Raw genomic sequence first — 13,867 nt, 5'->3', positions numbered from 1 at the left:
GCAGGAGACTTGGGATACTGCAGATAGTTTCCGGCTGGATGGCTTTTCCAGCTTTTCCAGGGCTGCAACCCCAAGTAGGTCAGGCAGAGCTAGGGGAGGTCTCATCACGCTTTTTTCCCTGAAACTTAAAGGCTCCTTGAAACTGGTCAATTATCCCTGCACAAATCTGCAAATAGTAGAAAGGTTAGTTTCCCCTTCTATGAGCACTTTTTATATTAATTTCTATAATTCAATGTATAAGGATACTGGAAATAACAGTCTCGCCAGCCCAGGATCCTTTTTAGTTTCTGTCAGTCAAAATACAAATTTTAATCACAAATTTATCCTCTTAGGGGATTTTAATATACACCCATGTAATGGTCTCTGCGGCTTAATGAATGGTGGCGCCCTTGCAGGGCGAGAGGGCCCACATTTTGAGCACTCAACTGAGGGAGCTGAGTTAGAAGATCTACTGGCCAACCATAATATTTATGAACCGAACCCATCTGAAGGTACCACCAGAACAAATACCTACAAAGGTACCATCCCGGGGTCCATCATTGATTATATATTTATGACCCCAGGGATCCTAAATAGGGTAACGTCATACAACACGCTGGTGTCAGTGCACAGCGACCATAACCCGGTAGTAGCGGAGGTAGCATGGGGGCAGTTTATGGGGCCCAAACCTCAACCTCAAGAGGCCCACACCTCAGTACGCTCAGTGGAACAGGGGAGAAGGCTCAAGTGGGCGAATGTGGTGACTGACACTTTTCACGCAGAGCTTTTACCAAAAATCAATAGTCATCTAGAGGTTTGTCGAAACACTATGTCCCCGTCCAATGAAATCAAGGGAGCTTTTGAAGCAATTTGTAACCAAATTGTGACCGACCTTACGGTCGGCACAAGGTTGGGGGCCAGCAAGCACCAGCGCTGGTTTGACGCAAGTTGTTCCAAAGCACACAGATTGTTGTTGCTTGCACTCAAGCACATACCAAGGGATAAGAATAACATAGCGCACCTTAGGAAGCAATATAAGTTGGATATCAAAACCAGGAAAGATACGATCAAGAAACTAGCCTGGGATAATTTACTGAATGTAGATATTTTAAGGGATAGCAAAGAATTCTGGAATATAGTAAACCACCCCTTTTTCTCCGATTCGCCCAATTCAGATTTGGATTGCGTGATTCCAGATGAAAAATGGATTAGCCATTTTAGCACTGTATATGGTGGGGAGAGCTCGGATAGTACCCTCTGCCCATCTGTTGCCCCAGAGATGACCCCCCTGAGCTTCAATATAGGAGAAGTGGAAAAAGCCATCCATTAAACTTCAAAAAATAAAGCACCGGGCCCTGACGGAGTGCCGGCCGATCTTTATAAATCCTCCCCCGGTGTTTGGGCAGGCGTCCTCGCCAACGTATTTAATGCAGCCACCAGCAACTTTCTTCCTTCTTCCTGGGCAACCTCCATCATCGTCCCTATCTTTAAGAAAGGCAACCGGGACGACCCAGGCTGTTATAGGCCCATATCCCTCCTGGACTCTGCCGTTAAGATCTTAGGCAGAGTCTTGTTAACAAAACTGAGGGAGAATTTAGAGAAGTGTGGTGGGCTGGCCGACATCCAACACGGGTTCAGGGAAAAGAGGGGCACAGTGGAACAGTGCTCTAATTTACATCTTCTGATCGCCAAGTATACGGTCGCCAAGGAGGGGTCCCTATTTCTATGGACCTCTCCTCGGCTTTCGACCTGGTGAACAGATCTAAGCTCTGGGCCATGTTGCTGGGGATTGGGATAGATGGGGCCCTGGTTAGATTCATGGCCTCTTTACATCAGGATTTGTCTGCCAAGGTTAGGGTCACCAGGGAGGGAAGATGCAGGCCCCCTTTTTAAGTCCTTGCGTGGGGTTCGGCAGGGCTGCATATTAGCCCCCCTACTGTTTACCATATATATCAATGGCCTGGGGAGGTGCCTGGAGGAGACCGGGGGGGACGTTCCGCGTGTAGGAGAAGCTAAGATTCCTGCACTCCTATACGCGGACGACGCAGTCCTTATAGCCCGCACAGGCAACGCCTTACAGTGCCTGTTGCATGCATTTGGTACTTTTATGGACGGCCTGGATATGAGGGTTAACGCTGGCAAATCCCACACAATTATAGTGGGAGCACACAGGCGCAAAGGGTTGACTAAAACATTTAGATGTAAGGGCCAAGAGGTCTCTAGTACGGCAGTTTTTCCCTACCTGGGGGTGCTCTTTGACGAGAGGGGGTCGTGGGGCCCACAGGTTAGGGCAAAAAGCCTATCGGTGACCAGGTCTTCAGCAGCCCTAATGGCCTTTTCTAAAAGATTGGGGTCCAGGCCAATGGAGTCCCTACTGAAGGTCTACAGCTCAAAATGTCTGTCAATCGCCATGTATGGTGCCCCAATTTGGGGTTACGCGCAGCTGGAACCTATTCAGAGAGCCGAAAACAGGTTCTTACGCTCATTACTATCAGTCCCCCCATCACCCCCAATTTACTCTATCCATGCAGAGCTGGGATTGGACTATATAACAGACAGTCTCAACTTGGCACCCCTGATTTACTGGCTGAGGACGTGGCTTAACAAGGAGGTAACCCTGAACCACTCTATTATGAAGGATGTCATGTCACTGGAGCATTATAAGAAGATTCCATGGCTGGACTATTTGAGGAAGTCTTTTCACCGGCTTGGAAGACCAGAACTTTTTGAATTCCTTTATGTATAAAAACAACAGATGTAGTCTTGATCAAGAGGCAGTTCTTAACCCTGGCAAGATTATCCCGAGAGGAAAAAGAACTCCAGAAGCTCTCGGTGAGTTCTTATTACCTAACAAAATGTTCTACTGCCATGGAACCTTACCTTTCAATAGTTACCAGACTCTTTCATAGGTTCATTCTGACAAAACTAAGACTAAATCTGATTCATTTTCATTTGGGAAATTATTCAGCCTGGGCTAAGCCAGAGTCAGCCCCCCCTTGCTCCTGCGACAATCACTCAATTCAGGACACCACTCATTTTGTTTTGTTTTGCTCATTGTTTTCAACGCCCCGAAAGAAATACTTGCTCCCAATTTTAAGGGAGGCGGGCTTTAAACAAGTTATACCGGCACTCCTTTATTTACAGTCTTTGAGTACCACACGCATAATATTCTGCATGGGAAGTTTTTTAGCAGCAGCGCGCATTAAAAATAAACATGTATTTATTGATAGCACCCAATGATTCCCCTGTACCGTAGACTACATGGATATTTGCACAGCCTTCCGCTTTTGTAGTCATCCTTTATCTTTTGTCTTTTACTAAGGATGTATCGTAATATTTTGGATATGTATTTTAAACTTTTTAATTATGACTACAGCCGAAATAATATGTAAATGTATTTAGGCCTTCTTTTGTATGAAATGTCTTTTTATGATTTTCTTTTAAAATCGAATAAAGTATTTTGACTGACTGACTGACTGACTGACTGGAAAAACGACAGTGACACTATATTTTTTTGCAGATTTGTCTCACATTACATATGTGGCCTCACCCCAGCATCTAATAAATATACTGGAGAAACTGTGTTTTTGGATTGGTTGCATTATCTGAATGAACATAGGTAGAGAAATCAATTATTCCTTTACCTCAACCTTTCTGGTCAGCCGGATAACTTCTGATCGATCCTCCTCATTACTTCTGACCCCGTCATGTGAATCCTTCAGCTGTTTTCGCTGCAACTTCTCATAGCTTCTTTTCAACTTGGCAAGCTGTGAGATTTAGAGGACAGTGTTGGTAAACTAAGAGTTCAGAATCAGAGAAATGGAAGATAAAGAGTGAGAAAAAGAATGCGGAAAAGAGGACAACCAAAAGATGGACAACAAAATAAGTAAGGAATCAAGCTGTAGGAAAAAACAACGGATTCCTTAACTTGCCAACCCTGCGGCCTGTTTCATATGATAGAGGGCTCTCTGGAAGGAAAGAGATGCCTTGAAATGTCAGTCACATTTGTCAATGGCTAACCTACCTCTAACACATCATTAAAATTGACCTTTTTTAGTGAACAATTAGTGTATCTCGTGCATATGCATAAATCAGTTAACAGGCATGTACTTATCAAGAACACCAAAGTGTTGCTGTATTTAGTAAACTAAACCTCACACTTTAACATAAAGAATTTCCCTCTCTTGTCACTCAAAGAAACATATATCAAATCACTCAAACACATCGCTCAGTCTATGAATAGAAGATGCCATTAGTCTAGTCAGTCAGAGACTTCCAAAATACATTTAGTCCAATGCATACCTACTAGGTATTATCACAAAGTCAGTGTCATACCCACCTTTAGACTGAAATACTTAATACAGTCGCAGCTGGTCAATGGTAACATTAAACTTAACCGGTCAGTAAGACCATCTTAACACAGTCACAGAACTGACTGAAATAGTCTGACACCACTTTCAAAATTTGGCATCCTTCACTTGGACAGTCCAAGCCATCTTACGGTTAGAGATCTATCTTAAACAATCTCAATAGCCGTAACCGAAAACAGGACAAAAGAATAGTCTATATATTGTATTTACCTACAAACATCACTTGAATAGTGAATTGGATTTTTAATCCATCTTGCCTGAAATGTCATTGTAAGAAACTGACTTATTAGCTGGAAGGATGTGAGCCCTTTATAAGTAATAGCTCTGCAATTGTCTTATTACTGGGAACCAAGTGCCACATTATAGCACGTGACTGCCTAAGGGAGGTAAGCAGAGTAGTCCAAGGCCTGCGCAAGAGAGCTGGTGTGGCCCATCAATCACGAGTCTGTGTTGGTGGTCAACTGTGAATGTTTTCTGATTATTTCGTCGCAAAACATTCACACATACCAAAGCGAACCTGTATTAGGAAAGAAAGCCCTAAACACGCCCCTTCCTAATACCGAATCGCAAAGCCTATTTGCGATTTGGTAGTAGGTGACCGAAAAGCAAATAGTGGTTGGTAGATGGAAAAAATTATTTTTCATCTGCAAACTTCCTGATTCTACGAATTGGCCATTTGCGACCGAAAATGTGCTTTGTACATCTGGCCCTAATTGCATACATGGCCTGAGCAGGTCTAGTGCCCCCCTTCCCCTGGGTCAGGCAACACTGCGCCCACCACACTCTTTCTGGCAAGGGTTCAGTGCCTCAGCACTGTCTGAAACCTTCCCCATGGGTCACTAGCAGTTCTCCCTCTGGAGAAAATATAACCCCAGTAACCTCACTCATGTGGGTCACTATACCCTACAGATACACATACAGGCCCCTCACAAGACCGCTGAACCTCACCCACAGCATTCACGCTGGGGTCTGTAGCTGCCACCAACCAGGTGAGATGAATGACTTTCCTAAGAAAAGAACAGTCCTCTTAAATCGGAGTATTCCCCTTATGGAGAATCTGCCCTGGGCAGCCTTCCCCATGGGAATCATCCCGGGACCCCTGGCACACCTGTCACTCGCGATAAAAGGGTCATGTTTCCCACCATTGAACTCTCGAGCCACACAGGGGCCACTGGGCACTGTGTAAGGGTGCCTTAACCAAGCCCACCTCGGATCACCTCCCGGCATCCAAGTAATCAAGCTGGGGAACAGTTAGAGGCACTAAAGATCCCTCTGTGAAATTTGTCAGGAAACTCTGTAAACAGACCCTGCTGACTTCTACCTCACTCAGCTGATTGGCCGCCCCCGCCCACTGAGTCCATGCCCGGTTAAACAGGACCCCAAAGCTGGTACACCTAGCATGCACCAGGTAGAAATCTGCTAAAGCAGAGCCCTCTGAAGTCTGTCCTTATGGAAGCTCGAAGCGGCAATCCCCAACAAAAGTGCTATGCTACACACTTTGACTGATACTCATGGTCTCACCTGGAGCAGGTACACAATGGTCACTTTCTTGGGCTACTGCAGGCTCCCTTCACCCCTCCTGCGCCACCTTCTCATGAGCATCTGCCCCAAAGCAGGTTCACCTAAATTGCACCCAGAAGCGGTCTGCTGGGTAAAGCCCTCTGCAGCCCTCCCTTGTGACTGCTCAGAGTTTTAGTCAACAGACAGAAGTGTCTAGTACTAACAGATCTCAGGCACAGGGTACACCTTTCTCAGGAGCAGATACCTCCTGGCCACCTGGTTGTGCTACTGCGGACACAACCATCTTCTGCACCACCTCACTGAGGGTTGCAACCACCAGCCAAACCAATGCCTCAGGGCCGCACCCCAAGACTGGTACAACTACAATGCACCAGGTAGGAGCGAGACTCGGATAGTGAGACTAACTCACAGTACAACAGTAAAAATCGAAAAATGCTGGTAGACTAAATGGTCAAAGTCCATCGAAAACCATTTGCTACAACCATCAATGCAGACATAGGCACTCTCTACTCAGTCACAGGCATCCCTCACCCCGAATAATAACAAGACATCTGACAGAGTTGCCAGTATAACCCATCATGAGATAACCTCACCTCCTGCTGGAAGCGCCCCAGTTGCTGTTCATATTCTGAGGCTAAGCTCTGTTTCGCTTTCTCAAGGTCTTTCACCTTCTGTCTCAAAACCCCAACCTAAATGCACCAAAAATAACAACATATTACATTCATTTAGATAAAGAAGGACAGACAACCAAAGTCATGGGCAGCAAAGACATGCCCTGGGTTTATCACATCAAACTGAAAATAGGAAACAAAGAAAAACATTTATAAATGTTGAAATTGGAAAAAAAACTGTGGAATCAACAATACATTGTTTTCACTCTTGTAGGAGGCTGGCTTGGTATATGGTGCACACTTATTTAGGTGAAGTACCCTGCAATAATCCAGATTACCCTTATGGTGATTTTAGATGGTGGAGAGCAGCCTTCAGGCTTAGTCCAGAAGGAGTGTTCAGCAGCTTGTTTTACCAGAACTAATCATATAGTGTAGATTAAACTAAAAAGAACCACATAGTGTAGTTATAAAAATAAGTATATTTATTATGCACATTCATTAACACATTGGTATATCTCCTACCCCGAGATATCAACACACAACACACAATACCTCAAATATAAACAGGTAAATCAGCACAAATACACAGTGGGCTCCAGGGGGAGACCAAACCATATACTAAAGAAGAAGAATGCGGACTGCGACCGAAGTGAGTACTTGGACCAGAAGACTCAAAAGAGTTGGGGACACAAGAAAACTCCCAAGGTAAGAACCCAGGAACCCCACGGAGGCTGTGTGCAGAGTAGAAACACACCTGTGTACTCAATGCAAGTCAATGTGAAAGTCCTGGTTGCAGTTTTCAAGAAGGGCACTTCCCAGTGGACCCTGAAGAAATCCTGTTGAAGACAGAGGTTGGAGAGTCACCCCACCCGTGGATACTCTGAGAACCAGGATACCTACACTAGGGAAGCTGGGTGCATAGGTGCGAAGTGAAGTCGGAAACCGCCGTAGACCACAATGGAGGACTTCAGCAAAGATGAAGCTGGCGAAGAAGTTGAAAAGGTCTAGGGGAATCCAAGGAAGGAATCTTGAAGAGGAGTACCTGCAAGCCGAGGGAACACAGTCTATGTCACTCGGAGGTGACCAGGAAGCACAGAAGAACAATGACCACTGGTGACGGAAGATGCAGGAGCGATGATGGTGACCTTGTCGCTGCAGCTTGGAGGACTGGGCGACGCTGTGACCAGGAGCCATTCCCGAGCTGTCCCATGTCGAATGTCAAGAACCAGGGGGTCGGAGTCCAGTGGGTCCAGTGGGATCATCAACAAGCCGCAACAGACGTGGTAAACAAAGAAGGTGCTACATTGGGACCAGCAAGGTCCAAGGGACTCGCCAATTGCAGGAGATTCAGAGCAGGCTCAGAGCAAGCAGGGGAGCCCACCGCCGCCAAAGAGGACCCTCAAGAGGACCCACAGGCCGAAGGCACAGGAGTTACAAGAGGACCTCGAGCAGCTCACCAAACATGCAAGCCCACGGTGCAGAGGATGGGGTGATGACAAAGATCTTGGCAGGAAGTGATGCTGGAGATTCTGGCAGCCCAAAGATCTATGGAGTACAGAGTCAACAAGCCTTGCCAATTGCAAGTTGACGCAGTGCACAGGGATCCTGTTCCAGCAGTTCCGACAGGGAATACTGGCCTCAAACTTGCTGAGAGGACACGTCAGGCCTAGAGGGAGTTGTAGAACCACCACCTGTGTTGCTGAGCCTTTTCGGAGTCCGTAGGATGTCAGGAGCAGCAGACCTGTCAGAGTCGTTGCGGTGTCTGCAGATATCACTTTAAATACTGCAACCTTTCCGTGCTATTGTGCCGCCAACAGGCAGTACATTGTTTCAAAGGCTGAAATGATTGTCAGCCATTAGGTTGCTCCTGGGGGGTGCAGTATCAGAAATGACCAAGCTTGTGGCAGTCATTACTAGGTTTGGCTCAATCACATGCCCTCTCCTTGGCCCTCACTGTGCAAAATCAGTTCCACAGTGGCAACAGGATTAGACCGGCTCTTGCACTCTGGGGGTGAGTCCAAATCAGCACATTTCACTGCCAGCCACTCTGCCCCACTACTACATCAAAGATGCCACCAAAAACTTCTGCCAAGGCTGGGGCTTTTGTGAATACTGGCATGCTGTCATCAAACACTGGCTCAATATAAACAGGAATGAGGAAGAAAAGTTTGCACAGAAAGGGGATGTCAGCATAAGCACAGACATTGGCAGCAGGATGCATTCCGCCTCAGCTAACACTGGGACCCCTGCAAGCAAAGATGGGCCAGTAATTCCTTCTGGATTCACAATAACCAGGAATCAAGGTTGGATTGTACTTCTGAGGCGCCCATGCAATCAGGGGTGGCCCGACCACTGGGATCTTCACATGCTACCTTTTCTAGGTCTTAGCAGAGCCTAGACAAATTCATTGTTCCCATGCTGCCGGATACCTCTAGTAACGGGGACAGGCAGGAGGGCCGTATTCATGGGGAGTCTGTTGTTCATATAGATGTCACTTTTCTTTTTTTATTTATCTTTGCTTATTTCTTTTGAGTCGCTTGTGGAAGCTTTAGCCCTGCAGGGTCAGCTGGCATCAAGCTTTGGTATTATGAGGGTTCTTTTTATTTTTAATTATTTATGGCTCTGGGGGAAAAACTTGTTGAGTCCTTTGGGTGGGTGTTTCGGATGGCCTATGCCCTGCCCCTTTAGTTCTTTTCCCCACATCCATTCTGGGTCTGTGGAGCTTTGGGGTAGGGGTTGCACTGAACTCCTGACTCCTGCAGTGCTAGGGGCTTTCTTAGGGCCTGAGTGTGGGTGGGGAGGTGGCCAACCCATTTTTGGGGCCTTGCATGGGAGGGGCTGGGGGCGGGGCTAGGGGGAGGGGCTGGGGTCACTTTAGTCTTTATTTTTTCGTTGCAACGATTAGTTGGGTTGTTGAGCAAAAAAATAAATAGGAGGCCTTATGTTTGTGGATGGCAAAGTTGGGACCAAGTATGATTCTGTGCTGTTCCCTCTCTCCCTCTCACATTGGTCTAATCAGTTAATGCAACTTAATCAAGATGATTTTACTCCCTTGGTACCTATACCTCTTTTGGTACATATCTTTGCATTTAGCCAAAGGCTTTTTTTACACAGACAGAGTCTACATGGCGAAAATTCATCCAGGGGAAAAAAACCTAGGGCTAACATACGCATAATACAGTAACCACGACTGGAGGGTGGACTTTTGTTATCAGATTTATGTATCTACTTTCTCGTAGCATTTTATGTCCCGACTAGTAAAAGTATTGGGGCGTGAACCATGGGGGCTATGTAGATTGTTTACGGAATTCCTCCCTCGAGGAGCCGATATTACCCCACACTTTGGCATTATCTATACTGTCTATTTCAAGCAGACTCGTTTATAACTCTTTTTGGGCCTATTAGAAAATGCAGATATTGGGGATTACAATATTTAATGCATTTTCTTATATAGGTTATAATCCTTACTTTCCCCAGTCAACTGCACAAAAGCTTTATCAATTGCTGGCAGGCATTCTGCTTACTTAATTAAGGCTCTTTTTTAGGGTGACTGTCTTCTCTCTTTCAAGATAGTATCACAGCAATTTTCTCTTCCTCGCTCGGCTTTTTTTTCGCTATTTAGAACTCCGGCATTTCATCATGGGATTTCAGGCAGAAGATGTTAATTGTTCCGCTAATGCCTTTTTAGAATACTTACGGCAGGCCTCACCTAAAAAGGTTATTAGTCAGGCGACTCAAATGATCCTGGACGCAGAGGTCCAACAACCGCCCGCTATTTTTCAGACATTGGCTGATAAGTGGAGCCGACATCTCAGGGTCCAAGTTATTCCTGATGAAATGAGGCATACAAATGTTTCATCAAATACAGTACTGAATGTCTCCCAGGTTAAAACTCGTCAATTCAAATTAATCAATCACTTCTATTATATTCATTATCATTTACTTCAATGTTCCAGTGATTTTTTTCACTACTGGCAGACCGTATTTGGTAAGCTGAATATGCTTTCCCAACTATCGTGAGGTGGGACCCTAAATTAATCGCATTAGGTAATTCACCTTGTGTACCGGCCCACCTAAGTGGTATCTTTTTTTGTGATATCGCTCTAGCTCGACTGATTCTGGCCCAACATTGTTTGCTAGCCCATTCTCCCAACACTATGCTCTGGTGGCATGAATTTATAAATATATAGGACGCTTGGAGTGCCTGATTATCGATAATGATGACCGGTGTGATCACTTAGGAAGATATGGACGCCGCTTTGGGGTTGTTTGGCGCAATTGCAGGCTGGTCATGACAATTGTGCATATCCAGGGAGGTTAAACTGCCAGGTGGGGTAACCAAGGGTACCAAGGTTGGTGCTTCCATGAAGAAACTACTAGGAGAACCTCTGTGAGCTCCCTTCTTATCTTGAATAGAACCTTGCTGAACAATGGAAATAGGGGAAAGCGTAGAAGAGAAGCCTGAGCTATCTGAAGCACATAGTAGCCACTCCCCAAGCCCCATGACATGAAAGGAGAGAGCAAAAATAAGGGAGGAGAGCATCCTGGGGAGATGCAAATAAATCTAGCCAAGGAACCCCCCCCCATCCCCTCCGACCCCCAAAAAGGCACTGTGACCCCTGCAATACTATAGGGCTCAAGCTCTGGCACATCCTGTTAGATATGGGCATTGATCCTAGTTTAGTCTACTTCTTGGCTGACCTACACAGGGATCTCACCGCAAGAGTGAGGGTCAACAAAGAAGGAAAATGCACAAGACACTTTACATCAGGCAGAGGTGTCTGCCAAGGATGTATTTTAGCATCACTACTTTTTACTTTGTATATTAATAATCTGGGCAAGTTTTTAGAAATGGCCAGTCTGGACATACCTCAGGTAGGGGACAGGCTTATTCTGGTGCTCCTCTAAGCGGATGATGCCATCCTATTGGCCCGTACAGCTATAGGGCTCCAAAGGCTTTTAGATTCCTTTGGGGCCTACATGAAATCTCTGGACTTAGCGATAAACATAGCCAAATCTCATGTAATGACTATGGGCCAGAATCCCAAAAAACACAACACTTTTCTTTGTGATAGTGTAGAATTGACTAAGGTGACCTCTTTTACTTATCTGGGAGTACTTTATGATGAGAAGGGTTTCTGGGTACCTCAACGAAAAGTTAAAGCAAATGCGATGGCTAGGTCAACGGGCGCTGTGAATAGTTTTGCGCAGCGACTGGGGGCTAAATCGATTGATGCAATGCTTAATATCTATGAATCTAAATGTATAGCGATTGCATTGAATGGCTCGGCAATATGGGGATATAAACTGATGGAGGAGATACAAACAGTTGAAAATAAATTCCTACACTCCCTCCTGTCTGTACCCCAATCCACTCCTACTTTTTCAATTTACCGGGAACTAGGGGTTGGCTATGTGACAGACAGGTTGAGGCAGGCTCCGGTGCTCTGCTGGCTTAATACCTGCCCTAACCCCCAATTAACGCTGAACAATAAGATAATCAGGGATTGTGTCACCCTGGACCAAGCCAACAAAATTCAATGGCTGAATTATGTCAAGAATATTTTGACTAAGCTTGGACATCCAGACTTATTCAATTCTCCGGCTAAAGTACCTAAAGATGATTTGGTATGGGTACAAATAAACTTATTGGATCAGATGAAGGTAGAAAGGGAGGAGATTGAAGTAATGAAACCTACGGTTAAAATCCATTTCCTGTTCAAAACTATCCCTGAGATTGAACCTTATCTGAGGATTGTTACTAAACCATTTCACCGTCTGCTTCTAACGAGATTCCGTTTTAACTTAATTCATTTTTATTTGGGAAATTCACAAGGCTGGAGCAGGACGTGTGATTTAGGTCCCTGTACCTGTGATAATTTTTCGTTACAGGACACAATGCACTTTATTATGTTTTGTGATCACAATTGCGCTATCCGCCGGAGGTTTTTAGTCCCAATCTTAAAAGGGAGAGGCTTTATTCACGTTAAACCCGCTCTATTGTACTTACAAAAGCTAATTAACTTTGGGAGATTTTTAATACTGCAGGCTTTCTTGTCGCAGCAGTGAGAGTTAGAAAAATCCGGCACCCTATACTGGTATAAGAATACTGTAAAGTCCATGTTACAACGTTTTTAATACTTGCCTTTTTATCACTAAATTATTTTTATTGTAATGGTGCATTGCCCTTATTAGTTTTACCATATAGAAGACTTTATGTATTCATGAATTCTGTTTTATTCCTGCCCTAATTTTCTTAAATCGCCCTATTGTTGAAGAATTGGTTATGACATTTTATAGTGTAACGTATGTGTTTTATGTAATGCATTGTGATCTAATGAATGGTACTTTTATGGTTTTCAGTAACCAAATAAAGTGGTTTGAGTACTATAGGGTACACAGACAGGGAGACCGAGGAGGTGAATGTGCAGCTCAACAAATCCCCATGACCATTTTCCCTCACCCAAAGATCGATCGCTGTCAGATGTTCTGTTCTGCCCACAGTCCTATTTGATTTGCCAAGGCCGCTAACTAGGACATTTGGGCACTCCTAGATGATTCACATATGCCCCTGTTCCTGGACTGTTCGTTCTGATCTGAACAGGCCTGTATTTATCCTTGAAGCAACGAATAACAGAGCCTTTCACACCTCAGAAAGTTACATCTAGTTTGAAGAATGACTGGATTCTTTCAGCGTCCAAACTTTTCCTTCAGTTTCGCTCCCCACCCCAGACTGCTGGCATCGGTTGTTATTGTGACCAGAAAGGGGGGCACTAAAAGAATTTTCTTGTTGAGATTCAAAGGATTGAGCCACCACTGAAGCTTCCTAGATATTGGTTGGTGATACATGAACAGGAGATTCGTAGTCCAGTGACTGAATTCCCGTGAGATAGGTAATATGCAAGATGAAACAAGTGTAGCTGGGCATAGGGGACCAGAAAGAACTAGGCTGCCATGGCCCCTTGCACTCTTAAACACTCCCTTGTTGGAGGATTTTCTGCTTGTAGGAATGAAGATAGATGAGGCATCAGCTTCCGTTTTTGTTATGAAGAGAGAAACTCCTTCCCACTTTCTGTGTTGAAAAGGGCTCCGATGAACTGGAGTGTGTGAGAGGCAATCAGCTAAGCCATTAGTCACTTATCGCTTAATTCAGTCATGAAAAAACGCCTATAAAAGCAGTTGTACAAATATAAAACATACCTCGATTTCATTTCATTACAAGTAATAAAGTACAATCCAGAGCATTTAAAAACACAAAATCAGATTATTAAAAATATCCGTCTACCATATTTTCCATTACTAATTATACAGGTAAAATCCTAAGGTTTAAATGTGCAATGCTTTTCCTATTAATTTCCAATATCGCCTCTACCCAAGGCCCTTACT

At 44.8% G+C, this 13,867-nt stretch overlaps 1 protein-coding gene across 2 annotated transcripts in view; it reads right to left on the bottom strand.

Annotated features, from left to right (window-relative positions):
• CEP63 (centrosomal protein 63) overlaps positions 1-13,867 on the bottom strand; it is a 408,460-nt gene that overhangs the window by 340,036 nt on the left and 54,557 nt on the right. For both annotated transcript variants that reach the window (XM_078665801.1, XM_078665802.1), the window contains 2 exons: positions 6,464-6,559; positions 3,624-3,746 (listed from right to left, as the gene is read on the bottom strand). In XM_078665801.1, the coding sequence (XP_078521927.1) occupies positions 3,624-3,746; positions 6,464-6,559 (219 nt within the window). The remainder of the gene's footprint in view (positions 1-3,623; positions 3,747-6,463; positions 6,560-13,867) is intronic.

This window comes from Lissotriton helveticus, chromosome 11, assembly GCF_964261635.1.
Source record: "Lissotriton helveticus chromosome 11, aLisHel1.1, whole genome shotgun sequence".
Lineage (NCBI taxonomy): Eukaryota > Metazoa > Chordata > Amphibia > Caudata > Salamandridae > Lissotriton > Lissotriton helveticus.
This window is presented reverse-complemented; position numbering and strand designations above follow the sequence as displayed.